The 14,943-nt window shown below is 38.7% G+C and overlaps 1 protein-coding gene across 2 annotated transcripts in view; it reads left to right on the forward strand.

The window, feature by feature from the left end:
- Positions 1-14,483, forward strand: part of PNPLA8 (patatin like phospholipase domain containing 8) — a 63,398-nt gene extending 48,915 nt beyond the window's left edge. For both annotated transcript variants that reach the window (XM_065415137.1, XM_065415144.1), the window contains 2 exons: positions 11,470-11,665; positions 13,189-14,483. In XM_065415137.1, coding sequence (XP_065271209.1) covers positions 11,470-11,665; positions 13,189-13,463 — 471 coding nt within the window. In that variant the 3' untranslated portion in view covers positions 13,464-14,483. The remainder of the gene's footprint in view (positions 1-11,469; positions 11,666-13,188) is intronic.
- The last annotated feature ends 460 nt before the right edge of the window (positions 14,484-14,943 follow it).

The raw sequence follows: 14,943 nt of genomic DNA on the forward strand, positions 1-14,943 counted from the left end.
TGTAGTTGGATAGCCATTCAGCGTCTTTGTTTAATCCTGATCTGATGGTGTCAAATTTGCAAATGAACTGGAGCTCAGCTGTTTCTCTTTGGAGTCTGGTCCTGAAGTTTTTTTGCTGTAAGATGGCTACCTTTACATCTGCTATTGTGTGGCCAGGGAGGTTGAAGTGTTCTCCTACAGGTTTTTGTGTATTGCCATTCCTGATATCTGACTTGTGTCCATTTATCCTCTTGCATAGTGACTGTCCAGTTTGGCCAATGTACATAGTAGAGGGGCATTGCTGGCACATGATGGCATATATAACATTGGTGGACGTGCAGGTGAATTAGCCGGTGATGTTGTAGCTGATCTGGTTAGGTCCTGTGATGGTGTTGCTGGTGTAGATATGTGGGCAGAGTTGGCATCGAGGTTTGTTGCATGGGTTGGTTCCTGAGTTAGAGTTGCTATGGTGCGATGCATGGTTGCTGGTGAGAATATGCTTAAGGTTGGCGGGTTGTCTGTGGGCGAGGACTGGCCTGCCTCCCAAGGTCTGTGAAAGTGAGGGATCATTGCCCAGGATGGGTTGTAGATCACTGATGATGCGTTGGAGAGGTTTAAGCTGAGGACTGTAGGTGATGGCCAGTGGAGTTCTGTTGGTTTCTTTTTTGGGCCTGTCTTGTAGCAGGAGGCTTCTGGGTACACGTCTGGCTCTGTTGATTTGTTTCCTTATTTCCTTGTGTGGGTATTGTAGTTTTGAGAATGCTTGGTGAAGATCTTGTAGGTGTTGGTCTCTGTCTGAGGGGTTGGAGCAGATGCGGTTGTACCTCAGCGCTTGGCTGTAGACGATGGATCGTGTGGTATGTCCAGGGTGGAAGCTGGAGGCATGAAGGTAGGCGTAGCAGTCGGTGGGTTTTCGGTATAGGGTGGTGTTAACGTGGCCATCGCTTATTTGTACGGTGGTGTCTAGGAAGTGGAGCTCCCGTGTAGATTGGTCCAGGCTGAGGTTGATGGTGGGGTGGAAGCTGTTGAAATCATGGTGGAATTCTTCCAGGGTCTCCTTCCCATGGGTCCAGATGATGAAGATGTCATCAATGTAGCGTAGGTAGAGACGGGGCGTGAATGGACGAGAGCTGAGGAAGCGTTGTTCCAGGTCAGCCATAAAAATGTTGGCATATTGTGGGGCCATGCGGGTGCCCATGGCGGTGCCACTGGTCTGGAGGTATATATTGTCACCAAATTTGAAATAATTGTGCGTGAGGATAAAGTCACAGAGCTCAGCAACAAGTTGTGCTGTGTCATCATCAGGGATACTGTTCCTGACAGCTTGTATTCCATCTGTGTGTGGGATGTTTGTGTAGAGAGCCTCTACATCCATGGTGGCTAGGATGGTGTTTTCTGGGAGGTCACCAATGCATTGTAGTTTTCTCAGGAAATCAATGGTGTCACGGAGATAGCTGGGAGTGCTGGTGGCGTAGGGTCTGAGTAGGGAGTCCACATATCCAGACAGTCCTTCAGTGAGAGTGCCAATGCCCGAGATGATGGGGCGTCCAGGATTTCCAGGTTTGTGGATCTTGGGTAGTAGATAGAATAACCCCGGTCGGGGCTCTAAGGGTATGTTGATTTGTTCCTGTGTTAGTGTAGGGAGTGTCCTGAGTAGATGGTGCAGTTTCTTAGTGTATTCCTCAGTGGGATCTGAGGAAAGTGTCCTGTAGAATTTGGTATTGGAGAGTTGTCTGGCAGCCTCCTTCTGGTAGTCAGACCTGTTCATGATGACAACAGCACCTCCTTTATCAGCCTCTTTGATGATAATGTCAGGGTGGTTTCTGAGGCTGTGGATGGCATTGCGTTCTGCACGACTTAGGTTATGAGGCAAGCGATGTTGTTTTTCCACAATTTCTGCCTGTGCACGTCGGCGGAAGCATTCTATGTATAGGTCCAGACTGTCATTTCGACCCTCAGGCGGAGTCCATGTGGAGTTCTTCTTCCTGTGTTGTTGGTGGGAGGGTATCTGTGTATCAGTGCGCTGTTCAGTGTTATCTTGAAAGTATTCTTTGAGTCGGAGGCGGCGAAAGTAGGCTTCCAGATCACCGCAGAACTGTATCATGTTCGTGGGAGTGCTGGGGCAAAAAAAGAGTCCCCGAGATAGGACAGACACTTCTGCTGGGTTGAGTGTGTAGCTGGATAAATTGACGATATTGCTGGTTGAGTTAGGGGTACCCCTATTGTGGCCCCATGTGGTAGGTAGGATTTTAGACAGCTTACGGTCCTTTTTCCTTTGTAGAGAGGTGAAGTGTGTAATGTAGATCTCCTGTCTTATTTTAGTAAAGTCCATTTATGTGGAGGGTTGGTTATTTATGAAAGTCTCCAGGTTGGAGAGCTCTTTCTTGATGTTTTTCTGTTTGCTGTATGGGATGCTGATCAGGTGGTTCCTCAGTTTCTTTGATAGTGTATGGCATAATCTCTCACTGTGGTCCGTGCAGTATGTAGATAGCAATGGATTTTTCACCTTCAGTCCATTTGGTATGATGTCCATCCGTTTGCATTTGGAAAGGAAGATGATATCTGTCTGTATTTGTGCAAGTTTCTTCATGAGGTTGATAGATTTCCATTCCATATGGCTAAAAGCAGGATTAAACAAGACTGTGAATGGCTATCCAACTACAGAAGCAGTTTCTCCTCCCTTGGTGTTCACACCTCAACTGCTAGCAGAGCACCTCACCCTCCCTGATTGAACTAACCTCGTTATCTCCATACTGATTTATACCTGCCTCTGGAAATTTCCATTACTTGCGTCTGATGAAGTGGGCATTCACCCACGAAAGCTTATGCTCCAATACTTCTGTTAGTCTTAAAGGTGCCACAGGACCCTCTGTTGCTTAATAAAAATAGATACTCTCAAACTCCAACCAAGGATTAGTATGTTGTAAAGAAGATTGTGATAATCTCAATGTGTTTTATGAATACAATTGAATAAGGAATTATTTTTGCAGTGTCGTGTAGAGTCTCAGACAAACATGAAAAGCTCATCATGATCCCATGAAGTGATGCACTTTATGCAATATTTAGGTCAGTCATTCAGGATTTATGTATTGACTATTTAAAGATGTTTTGTTTCAATGAAAACATTTTAGTTTCCAGTCTTCACCAATATGAAGTGAGGAAACAAATTAAATGAACTTTCAGATTCTAAATACTCGATTTAAGTGTTTATTATACAATGACATTTGGAAATCCTTCATTGTAACTGCATTGTCTATAGCTAGTACCCTGTATACAATGTATATACATGGCTGAAGATCAGTGCAGATCATTATTTAAGTGCTGCATAACAGTGCTCCACAATCTAGGATTTCTTCTTTTTTTTTAGTATATAACCCTAACGGTTACAAAGAAAAGTCTCACAATGTGAACCAAATGTAAATTGATATGGTAATGTCTTCCTGAGTCTGCAGAAGGCCTGAAACAATAGCTATGGTAAGTCCGAACATACCTCACTAATGTCAATAGGATGTTAACTCTGAAGCCAAATGATGACATTAACTGTCAACATTTACTCTTTCACCAGTGTTCATTTTAACAGAAACAGCATTCTATTATGTTTTTGTCTTTGTTTAAATTAGTAGCAGATTGGGAACAGGATGCAGTCATGTAACTAGTTCAAGGGGGGGAGAAAGAAACCAAACCTTCATACACACACCCCCAATTTGTTTCCTCTGCCCTGGCCCAAAAGGGGGAGGGAAAGAGGAAATACATTGCTCTCCCCACTACCAACATCCATACTTGCTCCAAGATCTCCAAAACTTCCCGTGACTCACCCTCAACTGTCTGTATTCAGCGATTAACTTCCAGTTCCTCCCCCCCCCCCCCAAACTTCTATAACTCATTTATTAATTGTCAGTACAAAAATTCACAATTTAAAATCGGGGCAACATAAAATAATTGAATTTATATTAGAATAAACAGCTAGTAGGAATAAGTCTCGTGCCACATAGGATGTGCAACCTTGTTGATAGTCATGATTACTTTGCCAATTACTTTGATTAGACACAAATAAATGAAAAGATTGTTTATAGAACTTCCCTGTCAGTTATTTCTTCAAGTATTGTAACTCCCATTATTTTTAATAGACAATAATTTAGGCTGTTTTAAATCTTACCCTGTTATATAATCACTAGTATTTAAAAAGTATGCATTTTCAGATAAGGTGGCATTACATCCTACTTTTGATATCAGCGCCTGTTTCATGCCCTACCTTTCTTCACTATAGGAGGGATTTTAAAATTTATGTTGAAATCCCGGCCCCATTGAAGTAAACACCCATTGACTTCAATAGTATCAAGATTTCATCTTTAATATCTCAAATATATATGAGGTAATTTGGGATCTTTGTGTGTGCTCTAATTTTAACTATTCTTTTGGGAAGAGAACCATCGACTGAGCTAAATTTTGGAGAGAATCTTTTTTTGTAAAACTCCCTTTTTCTTCCTTTAGAGCTGCTGGCACCCATATTTGGGCAGCACTTCTCTTGAACCTCAGTCCATATCCCACTCATGCCTTCAACTTTAAAAATCTAAATTGGAAGCTGTGCACAATTTCTAACTTTGTTTGTATGCAGCTGAAATTGGCTTCCCCTTTTTATAGAATACCAATTTAATCTTTACTCTGTGTGTTCTCAATGCTAGGATCTTTGTAATACAAGTTTTTAGGGGGGAAAAGTGGGTGGGGAGGGAAGGGGTGTGTGTGTATACATGTACACACACACACACTTTTAAAACTCTTTGCATAGGTCTGTTATCCCTGTAAGATACTTCAGGTGCATGTTGTGCTGGGAACATTCCAGTGGTTGTGTACACTGCACACTCCTTTGGCCTGGGTCATGGCCACACACCCAGACTTAGTAATATCCCAACATGAAGTTCACTTCAGTATTATTGCTTTAATGGATTTGCCTACTTTACAGGTGATTATAATTCCATTCAGTTTTTGGCGACAAGTCACATATTCTTCTCTACAGCACATGGGGGAGGGTTGTGTGTGTGTGAAAATCAGAACTGTAATGAAATTTAAATGAAATTCACTAGAATGAGTAGATGTGATTCAGTTAACATACTCTATTCTAAGATTAAGAAAATAAGCAGGGAAAATACAAATATTGAAGTTTTAGATTAAAGTCTGTGAAGAAGCTAATTATTCATAGGACAACACTATACTTTGGTTTTGGGTTGGGATTTTTTTGTATAGAACACAGATTAACAATAAATGAGGATAGGGTGTACCAAAACGAGACTGTTCGCTTCAGCTGTGTTTTGAGCAAAATGTGCAAACCAGTCCAACAACAGTTCAAAGAGCTTTTGTAGATCCAAATGAAAGCTTAAAAAAAAAAAACCTCATCAAGCCAATAATCCTGTTTTCACAGCACTTATTTATCCATTGCAGCTGTAGTTTAAAAAAAAAAAAAAAAAGTTTCTGTTGAACGTGAATCCACTCTAAATTATTTATTATTCCAAACTACGCTAGAGTATGAATGCATCTTTGGTTATTCTTGTGATTTGATGGGCCAGTGTTAAGAGCTGATATGTTTTTATTTTACATTGTACTGTAACTATAATCTCTATTTACATTATTTAAATATTATTGGACATGATTTTGTTAGGTTTTATTATTGTAGTTTAAATCCAATCCCAGGCCCTAGACAGCTCTCTCATCAGTTAAAAGTGCAGTCCTTATCCACTAAAATCAACTCAAACAAAACACCAGCTAAACCTCATACAGACAAGCGCTAATATGCACAAATAAAATTTCTCCTCAGATTCCAAAAAAAAGCTCCATTTCCTTAGTCTTTCCCAATGCCTACTCAGAACAATGGGCTTTTACCATGCCCAGAAGGAAAGCAGATTTGGGCTGTTTTGAACAAGGGGGAAGTGAATTCCAAATGTGAGGGGCTTTAGGAAAGCACTTGAGCACATTCCTGAGTTGGGAAAAAAGTCCCATAACTCATCACAGCAGCACATTGGAGAAAGATTGTAGGATCGTAGCGGTGTAATGTTGACACACACGCATTATTGGACTGCATCTCTGCAGTAAGAAGAGGTTGTAAGCTACCCTCCTCTGGTTTCTGTTTTCACTCGATTCATCAAGTGACTGAGGCTTTGTCTACACTAGCACTTTTGTCGGTAAAACTTTTGTTGGTCAGGGATGTGAAAAACACAAACACACGACCGACAAAAGCACCGGTGTGGAGACGCTATCCTGCTGACGTAGTATAGAGTGGCTACACAGGAGACCTTACAGCAGAGCCGCTGCAGTGGTACAGCTGTGCCACTGTAAGGTCTGTAGTGTAGACAAAGCTGTGGTATCTGGTCCTGCCCCCACTATAGGCCAATTCATTTTAGTGGAAGCAGAATCAGGCCCTTAAACAGGTCACAATTCGACTGAGCTATTAACGTACTTTGAGTAATGGTTAGTTGGGCCAGACACAAATAGAGCTACAATCACAGGAAAAAAAGACTACTTGCCTCGTATCAAAATTCAGCTTTCAGAACTAGGAGGTCCACTTTCATTAAAATAATCTGCCCTCCAACAGGAGAGTTATTGGGGTTTTAAACCATTGGTGTGAGTCTTAGCAGTGATATAAATCCAACATTCACACCAGAGTAAAAGGTGTTATTCCAAGATGAGTGTCTATCACAGTTATAACATATCTCTAAGCTTTAAGGGTGAAATAAATGTACAATAACTGATATGTACTTGCAATAAGAAAATAACTGGTTTTAAAAAAAGTATCAAAATTAGTGGCAAATTGGTCTGTTTTCTCCAGAGGTAACTCAGTTTTACATAGCCAGTGAAAATGTTATTATTTGGAACTTTTAAATATATCATTAAATGCAGAAATATTAAAAACCATACTTCTACCCAAAAGAAACCTAAAGGTGAAAATTTAAACTGTACATTTCCAAGGAATTCAAATTCAGCTGCTGCTTGTTGAACTTGATTATGTTTTCCATTTTGACTGGACTACTTCAGACTTTCACAGTATTTTTATTTTTGTGATGTTTTTCCCCATGTATGAAGTCCTTTTCAGCATTTGGATTTTATATCAAATTCTTTTGATTGGTTTGAAAGATGAAATATATGTTTGAGTATGTGTCACAGTTATTGTAAGGGCTAATTGCTTAGTAAAGGATAATGTGACATCAGCTCCAGTGAAGTAGTTTTCCAAGTGCATAAGTGTTTAGTGACTCACTAGTCTTGGTAAACTTTTAAAGGTCATTTTACAGTTAGTAGAACACATTTTGATTCCAGAAAATATTTAGTTCCTTTTTTAAAAAATATTGAAACATTTGAAATTGCATGTGAAGTAGCTTTGTAGAACAAGCCAATTTCAGGCAATCAGACTATTTTCTGCAAAAAATCTGATTTGATTGTATGAAATTGTAGCAAGGCTTTTATTTGACCACTATCTGGAAAGGGGCTTGCATTTTTGTATTGTTTCTTAAATGTTTTTGACATAAAATTTAATTATGTCACTGAAATATATATATTAACACACACAATCCTGTTAAGAAAAGCACCACTGTGGTTGCAGCAAAATTTGCATTGGTTATATGTGTAATCATATTAGCACTTGAAGAACAACCCTTTGGGGCACCTGAAAGTGAAAGGTGTCTATATCTTGTCTGCTTTTTGAGGACTAGAATGGCTTCAGACATTTTCTGCAGTACATATATTTTATTATAGTATTTTTACAGACAGGACTTTGGTAGGACCCAAGTGAGTTAATCCTCTTCTCTGAATGCATAAAATATAATTGTCATAAGACATCAGCCATCATATTTTTCTCTATTTATAAAAATTTTTAGATCTCTACAGTCTATAAATGCATCTAGTAGTTATAGTGCCATAATACATATTTATAGCCTTGTAACTACAGTCTATTAATACACCTTGTAGTTCTAGTGCCATTATATGTATTTATAGTCTTGTAATTCATTTTTCCAAGTTTGATTTTGCATAATTTGATTTTTCTATTATTTAAATAAAAAGGAAAATGCCCCTTTTGCTTCTGCAGTTCTCCATACAGCTCCCCTTATCCCTTTGTTCTCCTTCAAACTTCCTCCCTTTCTCTCACACTTCTTCCAAAGCTGCACAGCTTTTAACATGCGTCTTTTCTTTAACAAACAAAAACTTGGAATTCATATCATGATCCCTATTTAAAATGCAATGGTTAAGGGTTAGAGACTTGAACAGAATAATATTGGAGGCCAGAGCAGCAATGCATAATATGTAGTAAATCCTTATTACATCCTTTGGTGTTCATCGTAATAATGATCACGTGAATTGTTCTGATTTTACTGTAACTGTAATAAGTAACTCTGTTGCTATTTAACATTATTTGATGTCCACTTATTAGAAAGTGAAGTGGGTCCTGAAATAGGAAAGCATCCCAACTCAGGACAGGCACTTAAGCACATGCTTAAATGCCATTAGAATCAATGGGATTTAAGTACATGCTTAAAATAATAATGTAATCTTTGAAGAAGGTTATGTTAATGCAAAATAGGAGCCTTTTAGTTCATGCCTGCAGTGGCCACAGTACTTAAACGACTTAATTTGTATGTTACCAAATATCGTACATTTCACAGTATAGCCAATACAATTGTGCAATTACACAACATTACAACTTGTCAAAGCTGCAAGATCAAACAATATTACACAGGGATAAAATCATAGGACGAGAGTACCAATTTAAAAAACTCACATGGTACACCCACATCTTGAATACTGCGTGTAGATGTGGTCGCCCCATCTCAAAAAGATATATTGGAATTGGAAAAGGGCAACAAAAATTATTAGGGGTATCAAACAGCTTCCATATGAGGAGAGATTAATAAGACTGGGACTTTTCAGCTTGGAAAAGAGATGACTGGGGGTGATATGATTGAGAGCTATAAAATCATGACTGGTGTGGAGAAAGTAAATAAGGAAGTGTTATTTACTCCTTCTCAAAGCACAAGAACTAGGGGGTCACCAAATGAAATTAATAGGCAGCAGGTTTAAAACAAACAAAAGGAAGTATTTCTTCACACAACACAGTCAACCTGTGGAACTCTTTGCCAGAGGATGTTGTGAAGGCCAAGACTATAACAATGTTCAAAAAAGAACTAGATAAATTCATGGGGGATAGGTCCATCAATGGCTGTTGGCCAGGATGGGCAGGGATGGTTTCCCTAGCCTCTGTTTGCCAGAAGCTGGGAATGGGCGACACGGAATAGATCACTTGATGATTACCTGTTCTGTTCATTCCCTCTGGAGTACCTGGCATTGGCCACTGTCGGAAGACAGAATACTGGGCTAGATGGACCTTTGGTCTGACCCAGTATGGCCACTCTTATGTAAATTGGCGAAAAAGGGAATGAGATAGGTTGTCCCTTAGAAAATACAATCTTAATTTCTCAATTACTGAGGGACAATCTTTGATCATTGCTATATTTGCTTTCCACAACCAAATCTCTGTATAATTTTTCATGAATGATATACCTGAATATTTGGATACTAATATCTAAACTGTATCTTTTAGATTTATTAATCTAAATTTGGGTTATTGCTGATTATGTACTATATGTATTGTATGACTTCTAAATGAACCTTTGTACTTTTGGATAATCTAAGCACCAGATGTACAGACACTCTTTCCTTAACCTGTGTATTATATAATTTTAACAGTGGCTTTAATAGAATTCCCCTGTGGTGGATGCAACACTTCTTGAGTTAGGAACTTGTCGTCTATAATTTTTAGAAATCCCAAGGATGTTTTAGTATAGGCAGCATGAGATCTCCATGGTGATCCAGTTTTTTCCCTCTACATGTTAAAGATATGTGCTTAAGGAACCCATCATCCTTCTTCTCTAGTGTGATTTTGGTGGTCTGTAGCAGGCCCCAATTGGTGGTAACTCATCTTGTGTGTTATCTGTTAGGACAATGCTCCATAAGCATTCAGGAAAAATTTGTTTCAGAGTTGTCAGTGACTCAAACAGGTAATGCCATTTTTGACATAGAGTGCCTCTCCCTCTCCCTGGTTTCTGCTCTCTCTAATGCCTTTGTTACCACTTCCTTTTCTTTCCTTGAATCTGGGATGGTGATGCTTCCTGAATCTGGCTGTCCAAGCGCTCTTCAGCTTTGACGCTCTGCGGAGTCAGTATTTGTTCTTCCCAACCACAAGTCTTGTCTTCCAGCACAGCCACCAACTTGCACTTCATACAGAGTGTCACAGTTAAAAGCTAACTGCACCTCTGTTCCCTTCCTGGTTTCTCTGAATATAACCCTTTATGTGTCAGGGCTCGGGCCTTTACCTATCCTGGGATGGAATTCCACTATTCTCCCACTCTTAGACTGTGTCCTGGACTATGGTACCCTGTGTATAAATCATGCTTACCCAGCAGGTCTGACTGCATTTAGCACCTGCAGTTCTCCCATTACAGAGTCTGTGACCAATAGTATATAGCATCTGTCATGATCAAATGACCTTATTAAAACCCAAGTATTGTTTATTTTAACAGTAGGGAAAAAGCATTTAGAGAAAGGGATTTTGAAACCATCTACAGATGTCTGTCTTACCTTAAAGGCTTTCCATCCCCTTAAGGTAACCTAGCAGGCCCAGTTTCTTCAGACACCACAGCAGGTGCCTATTTCTCATCCTGGTTTCCCCAAACAACTCCCCTCCCTCTCTCTCTCTCGTCCCCTTTTTTTAAACTGCTGGTCCTTTTGATCTTTTATGCTCCCCAGTTGTTTCCTGGCATTGTCTCTTAACAATCCTCAACTGTTTGCTGAGAAGTGGTTTAACTTGAGCCATTCTCTCATTTCCTGCTTGTTTTCATTACAGACCTCTATTAAGCTAAACCACTATATTCATATAGTAAACATCCCGATAATAGATCCATGTACAATATTTGTGAATTATTACACAGTATCTCCAATTTCTTCACATGGAAGAAGTCCCTTTTGGCTTCAGGCGGGAAAGCAAGTACGGCATAGCCCTTGCAGGTCACTATCTTCTCCTTGCCATTGCATTATTGAACTTAGAACTGTACCTAGAGCGCCTCTTGCATTCCCTTCAAAACTGCCATTTGCCCTTCCTGTATGCCTGTTTAGCAACCGACTTCTGTACTAAGCCTCACTGCTTGAATCCACCCCCTCAAAAAGAGGGAGGGATTAACCACACAAAGACTTCAAATGCAGGGGGCAGGGGCTGATCACAGACGCAAGGTTCCAGCCACATGGTCCTCACAGAGATACAAATCAATCCTGTCTCACCTGGCCTATTCAGGTCCCAGAAGCCAAGCCACAATGACCCTCATGGAGACCAAACCACAGACCAATCACAACACTCACCAAGTTCCCATTTGTTCTGTTTCATTAATTTGTCATGTTTCAGTTTTGCAGTGTTAAATTATAATGAAAATGCAAGCAGCTTAATATAATATTAATTTGCAGGATGGAGGCCTGCTTCTGAATAATCCCACTGCTTTGGCAGTCCATGAGTGCAAATGCCTTTGGCCAAATGTCCCACTGCAGTGCGTAATATCGTTGGGCACTGGTCGATATGAAAGCGAGAGGAAGAACAGCATCACATACACAAGTTTGAAAACCAAACTTACAAATGTTATCAGCAGCGCAACTGACACAGAAGGTTAGTATCTAATGATTTGTCGTCTTGTCTCTAATTGTTTTTAACTATTTATGGTTCTCAGGATGTCACTTGTTATCATTAGAAATACAGTATATCAGAAAACATATTATACCATGAAAATATATGCAATAAAGAAAATGTAAATGTGTCTTGTGCACTTTTAGTCCAGGGAAAATTTCATAACCTTTTTTCAAATTGGGATTACATTGTTAATCTCTTTGCCTGCCATACGCAGTTGGATTTCAGGTTTAGTGTAGATGAACAGTCAATTTAGACCAAAGCAGGAAAATGGAGATTTAAAGAATAATTTTTTTCAGTAATCTGTTTTCACAATACGTCGTAAATATTTCCATTTTCTTGCTATATTTTAAATTTATCGTTTTCCCTCTCTTTATTACCTCTGATATTGGCTTTTTATTTTTAGTTATTATTATGGATGTACTGGGTAATTTATAGAGCTTGTGAAATATGCATTTAAATTATCTCTCGGAGTCTGCACCTTGAGTATGCTATTACTAAGCTGTCTTTAATTGATGAATACATCACATCTCAACAGTGTAACCATAATGCTGATGAGGTATTAGGAATACAAAACTACATCAAGAAAGGTTACAAACCTTAGAAATCAGAATAAGAATTTGGCTGAGAATTATAGTAATCAAGTAGTGTTTATTTTGTTTGTTTGTTTGTTTGTTTTAACTTGGCCTTCAGAAGAAGAGCAATCCTGGAAATCATTTCAGGAGTAAAGGAAATAGGGGACACTTTCTGTGTATATAGTTTCAACTGTTCGCAGAGAAATATTAAAGCAGTTGATCCAGAACATTGATTTGTCTTCTGAAACTTGTGACATTTTTAAAAATGCCCTCTTCACTCTAAGGACCAAGTTCTGTCTGTCAATGAGTGTGTCTTTCTTTGATGTCAATGGGAGCCATTCACACACATCTGAGAGCAAAATCTCACCCAGGCATGGGAGCACAGGAGAATTACATAATTAGATGGTCGTACCTTTCTCTATTTTATAAGCTGCAGAAATGTGGATGTCTGAAAGAATGTTTTGTCCGTATCAACACTTATTGGAAACCCAGGCTCAGAGTGAACTGATACATAGTGATTTAAAAAGTACCCACATGTCTTTATAGTTCTCCTGCTGCTTAGTTCCATGTATGAGCAGAGCGACAATGTGCGACTACTCAGTAAGGCAAGCCGGATTTGGTCTCTTATTAATTTTACTTTGCCTCTCATCAGTGTAAAATGGTGAAGTGGAGAGGTAGCTGAGTTGTTCACCTTGTTTAGAAGTAGGGAAGGAAGAGAAGCTTATCTAAGCAATTTGGTGATATGAGAGCTACTATGGCTAAGAAACAGTGGAGAGGGAGGAGAGATTGAAGGAGGTGATTGGTGGGGGTGAAGCTGCTGTGAAGTTAATTAGTCTGCAAAAGCAAGCCGAATTTGTAGGACTGCTTTTCTCTTGATTTGTCAGAAACTTAATTAGGATTTAACATTTTACTATCTTTGTTTTAAACCAGAAGTCCATACTATGCTGGATGGCCTGTTACCTCCAGACACCTATTTCAGATTTAATCCTCTGATGAATGAAGACATACCTCTGGATGAAAATCGTAAGGAAAAACTCAGTCAGTTGCGGACAGATGGAATACGGTATTTAGAACGAAATGAAGAAAAAATTAAAAAAGCTGCCAAAATCCTAACACAAGAAAAAACAGTTTTGCAGAAATTTAATGAGTGGATAAGGTTAAAAGCCTATATGTGTGAAGGACTTCCATTTTTTTCCAAACTGTGAATATGTAATTAACGAAAACTCATATATACCGTTCCAGAAAATCCAGCCAATTCTATAAGGGATCTGTGCATACATCGTTACTGTATAATTCTGGATAGCTGTCAAAGTCCAGGGAATGCTGGAAAAAGCACTTCTCAGTCAAGCACTGGTATAGTGCTGCCTGCTTTGTACACACATCCTTGGAATAAGGTTTTGTGGTGTTCCTTTTTTGAGCTTTAGAAACATTACTGTTGTACTGGTTAATTTTAGTAAAATACTGGTGGTTTTTTGGCTGTTCATGCAGGCCTATTTTAGATTCATTACACCTAGCTCACTTTGTGCCACCTAAGATTAACAATTATGAAAAACAAATGTGCTATACATTTTTGTAAATATATACCATAATCATGTTGACAGTAACACCTTGTTTATTTACCTATTACTGAATTTAAAATAAAAACAAAAATCAAACTGATTTCTAAAAGTATATTGTAGTCTCTGCAATATATACTACAAGCTGTTTTACTGCCAGTGAAGGTAATATCCTTTCAGTTTATGAAAACCTAAAGCTGGGCCCACGTAAATGCACTTTTCCATTTCAAAGATAATGTTAAAATAATTTGTTTTCAATATGCATTTTTTTGTGTGTAACAGTTAACTTTGTCCAGTAAGATGTTTGCTGATTATAAAAAGGTATAAAATACTCAAAATCAACCAGTATTTTTTCTGTAATTTTAAGATGTGCTGTGCATTAACTTTTATAGGTTCAACTCCAGAATAAATTATTCGTTGTTTGAAAATAACTCTCAAACTTCATCCCAGCAAATATTCTTGTCACATAATAAAGGAAATTAACTCTTGAAATAATCCACTTCTCATGCTGCAGTAGTGACTTTCTTAACATATTGAAATCTCAGAATTGGATAGCACCAAACTTTAGAAATCAGTGTACAAGAAAAGTATATAAAGATGATGCATGGAGTAAATAAGTTCAAATAAAATGTGTATTTTCTTTTATGCCTTGAAATCCATGTGTGCATTCCCTCAGTATTTGGTTGACACTAGTGTTGTGTGTTTATATGTAGCTTAAAAGGTTGCTTTTGGAAAAAATATTTTGTTTTAATTTTATTATACCCATCTTTGTGGCCCATTCCACTAGCCTTATTTATATGATTTCTGTGAGAATATGTTAAAGAAAATGACAAGTATAATTGGACCCCTAGAAACGGTGTAGCTGTGTGAAGATTTGGGGAATCTGTCTATGTACAATTTATGAATTCCAGTTTGAGATTATAAACTGTGTGTGTCATTATCAAACTACAAACTTCATTTTGGAAGTGGAGCTAGCATGCCTTCTCTGTTGTCTTTTTTTCCTCCATGTTATACTGAAATTCCAAGGGGTAGTGTCACGGGGCTAACGATGGAGGATCATTAAACTTTGATGGTCCTCTAGTCTCATAGACGCACCCTGGCACAGAGAGTTAGTTTCTGTCCAAAAGAA

This window comes from Emys orbicularis, chromosome 1, assembly GCF_028017835.1.
Source record: "Emys orbicularis isolate rEmyOrb1 chromosome 1, rEmyOrb1.hap1, whole genome shotgun sequence".
In the NCBI taxonomy this organism is placed as follows: Eukaryota; Metazoa; Chordata; order Testudines; family Emydidae; genus Emys; species Emys orbicularis.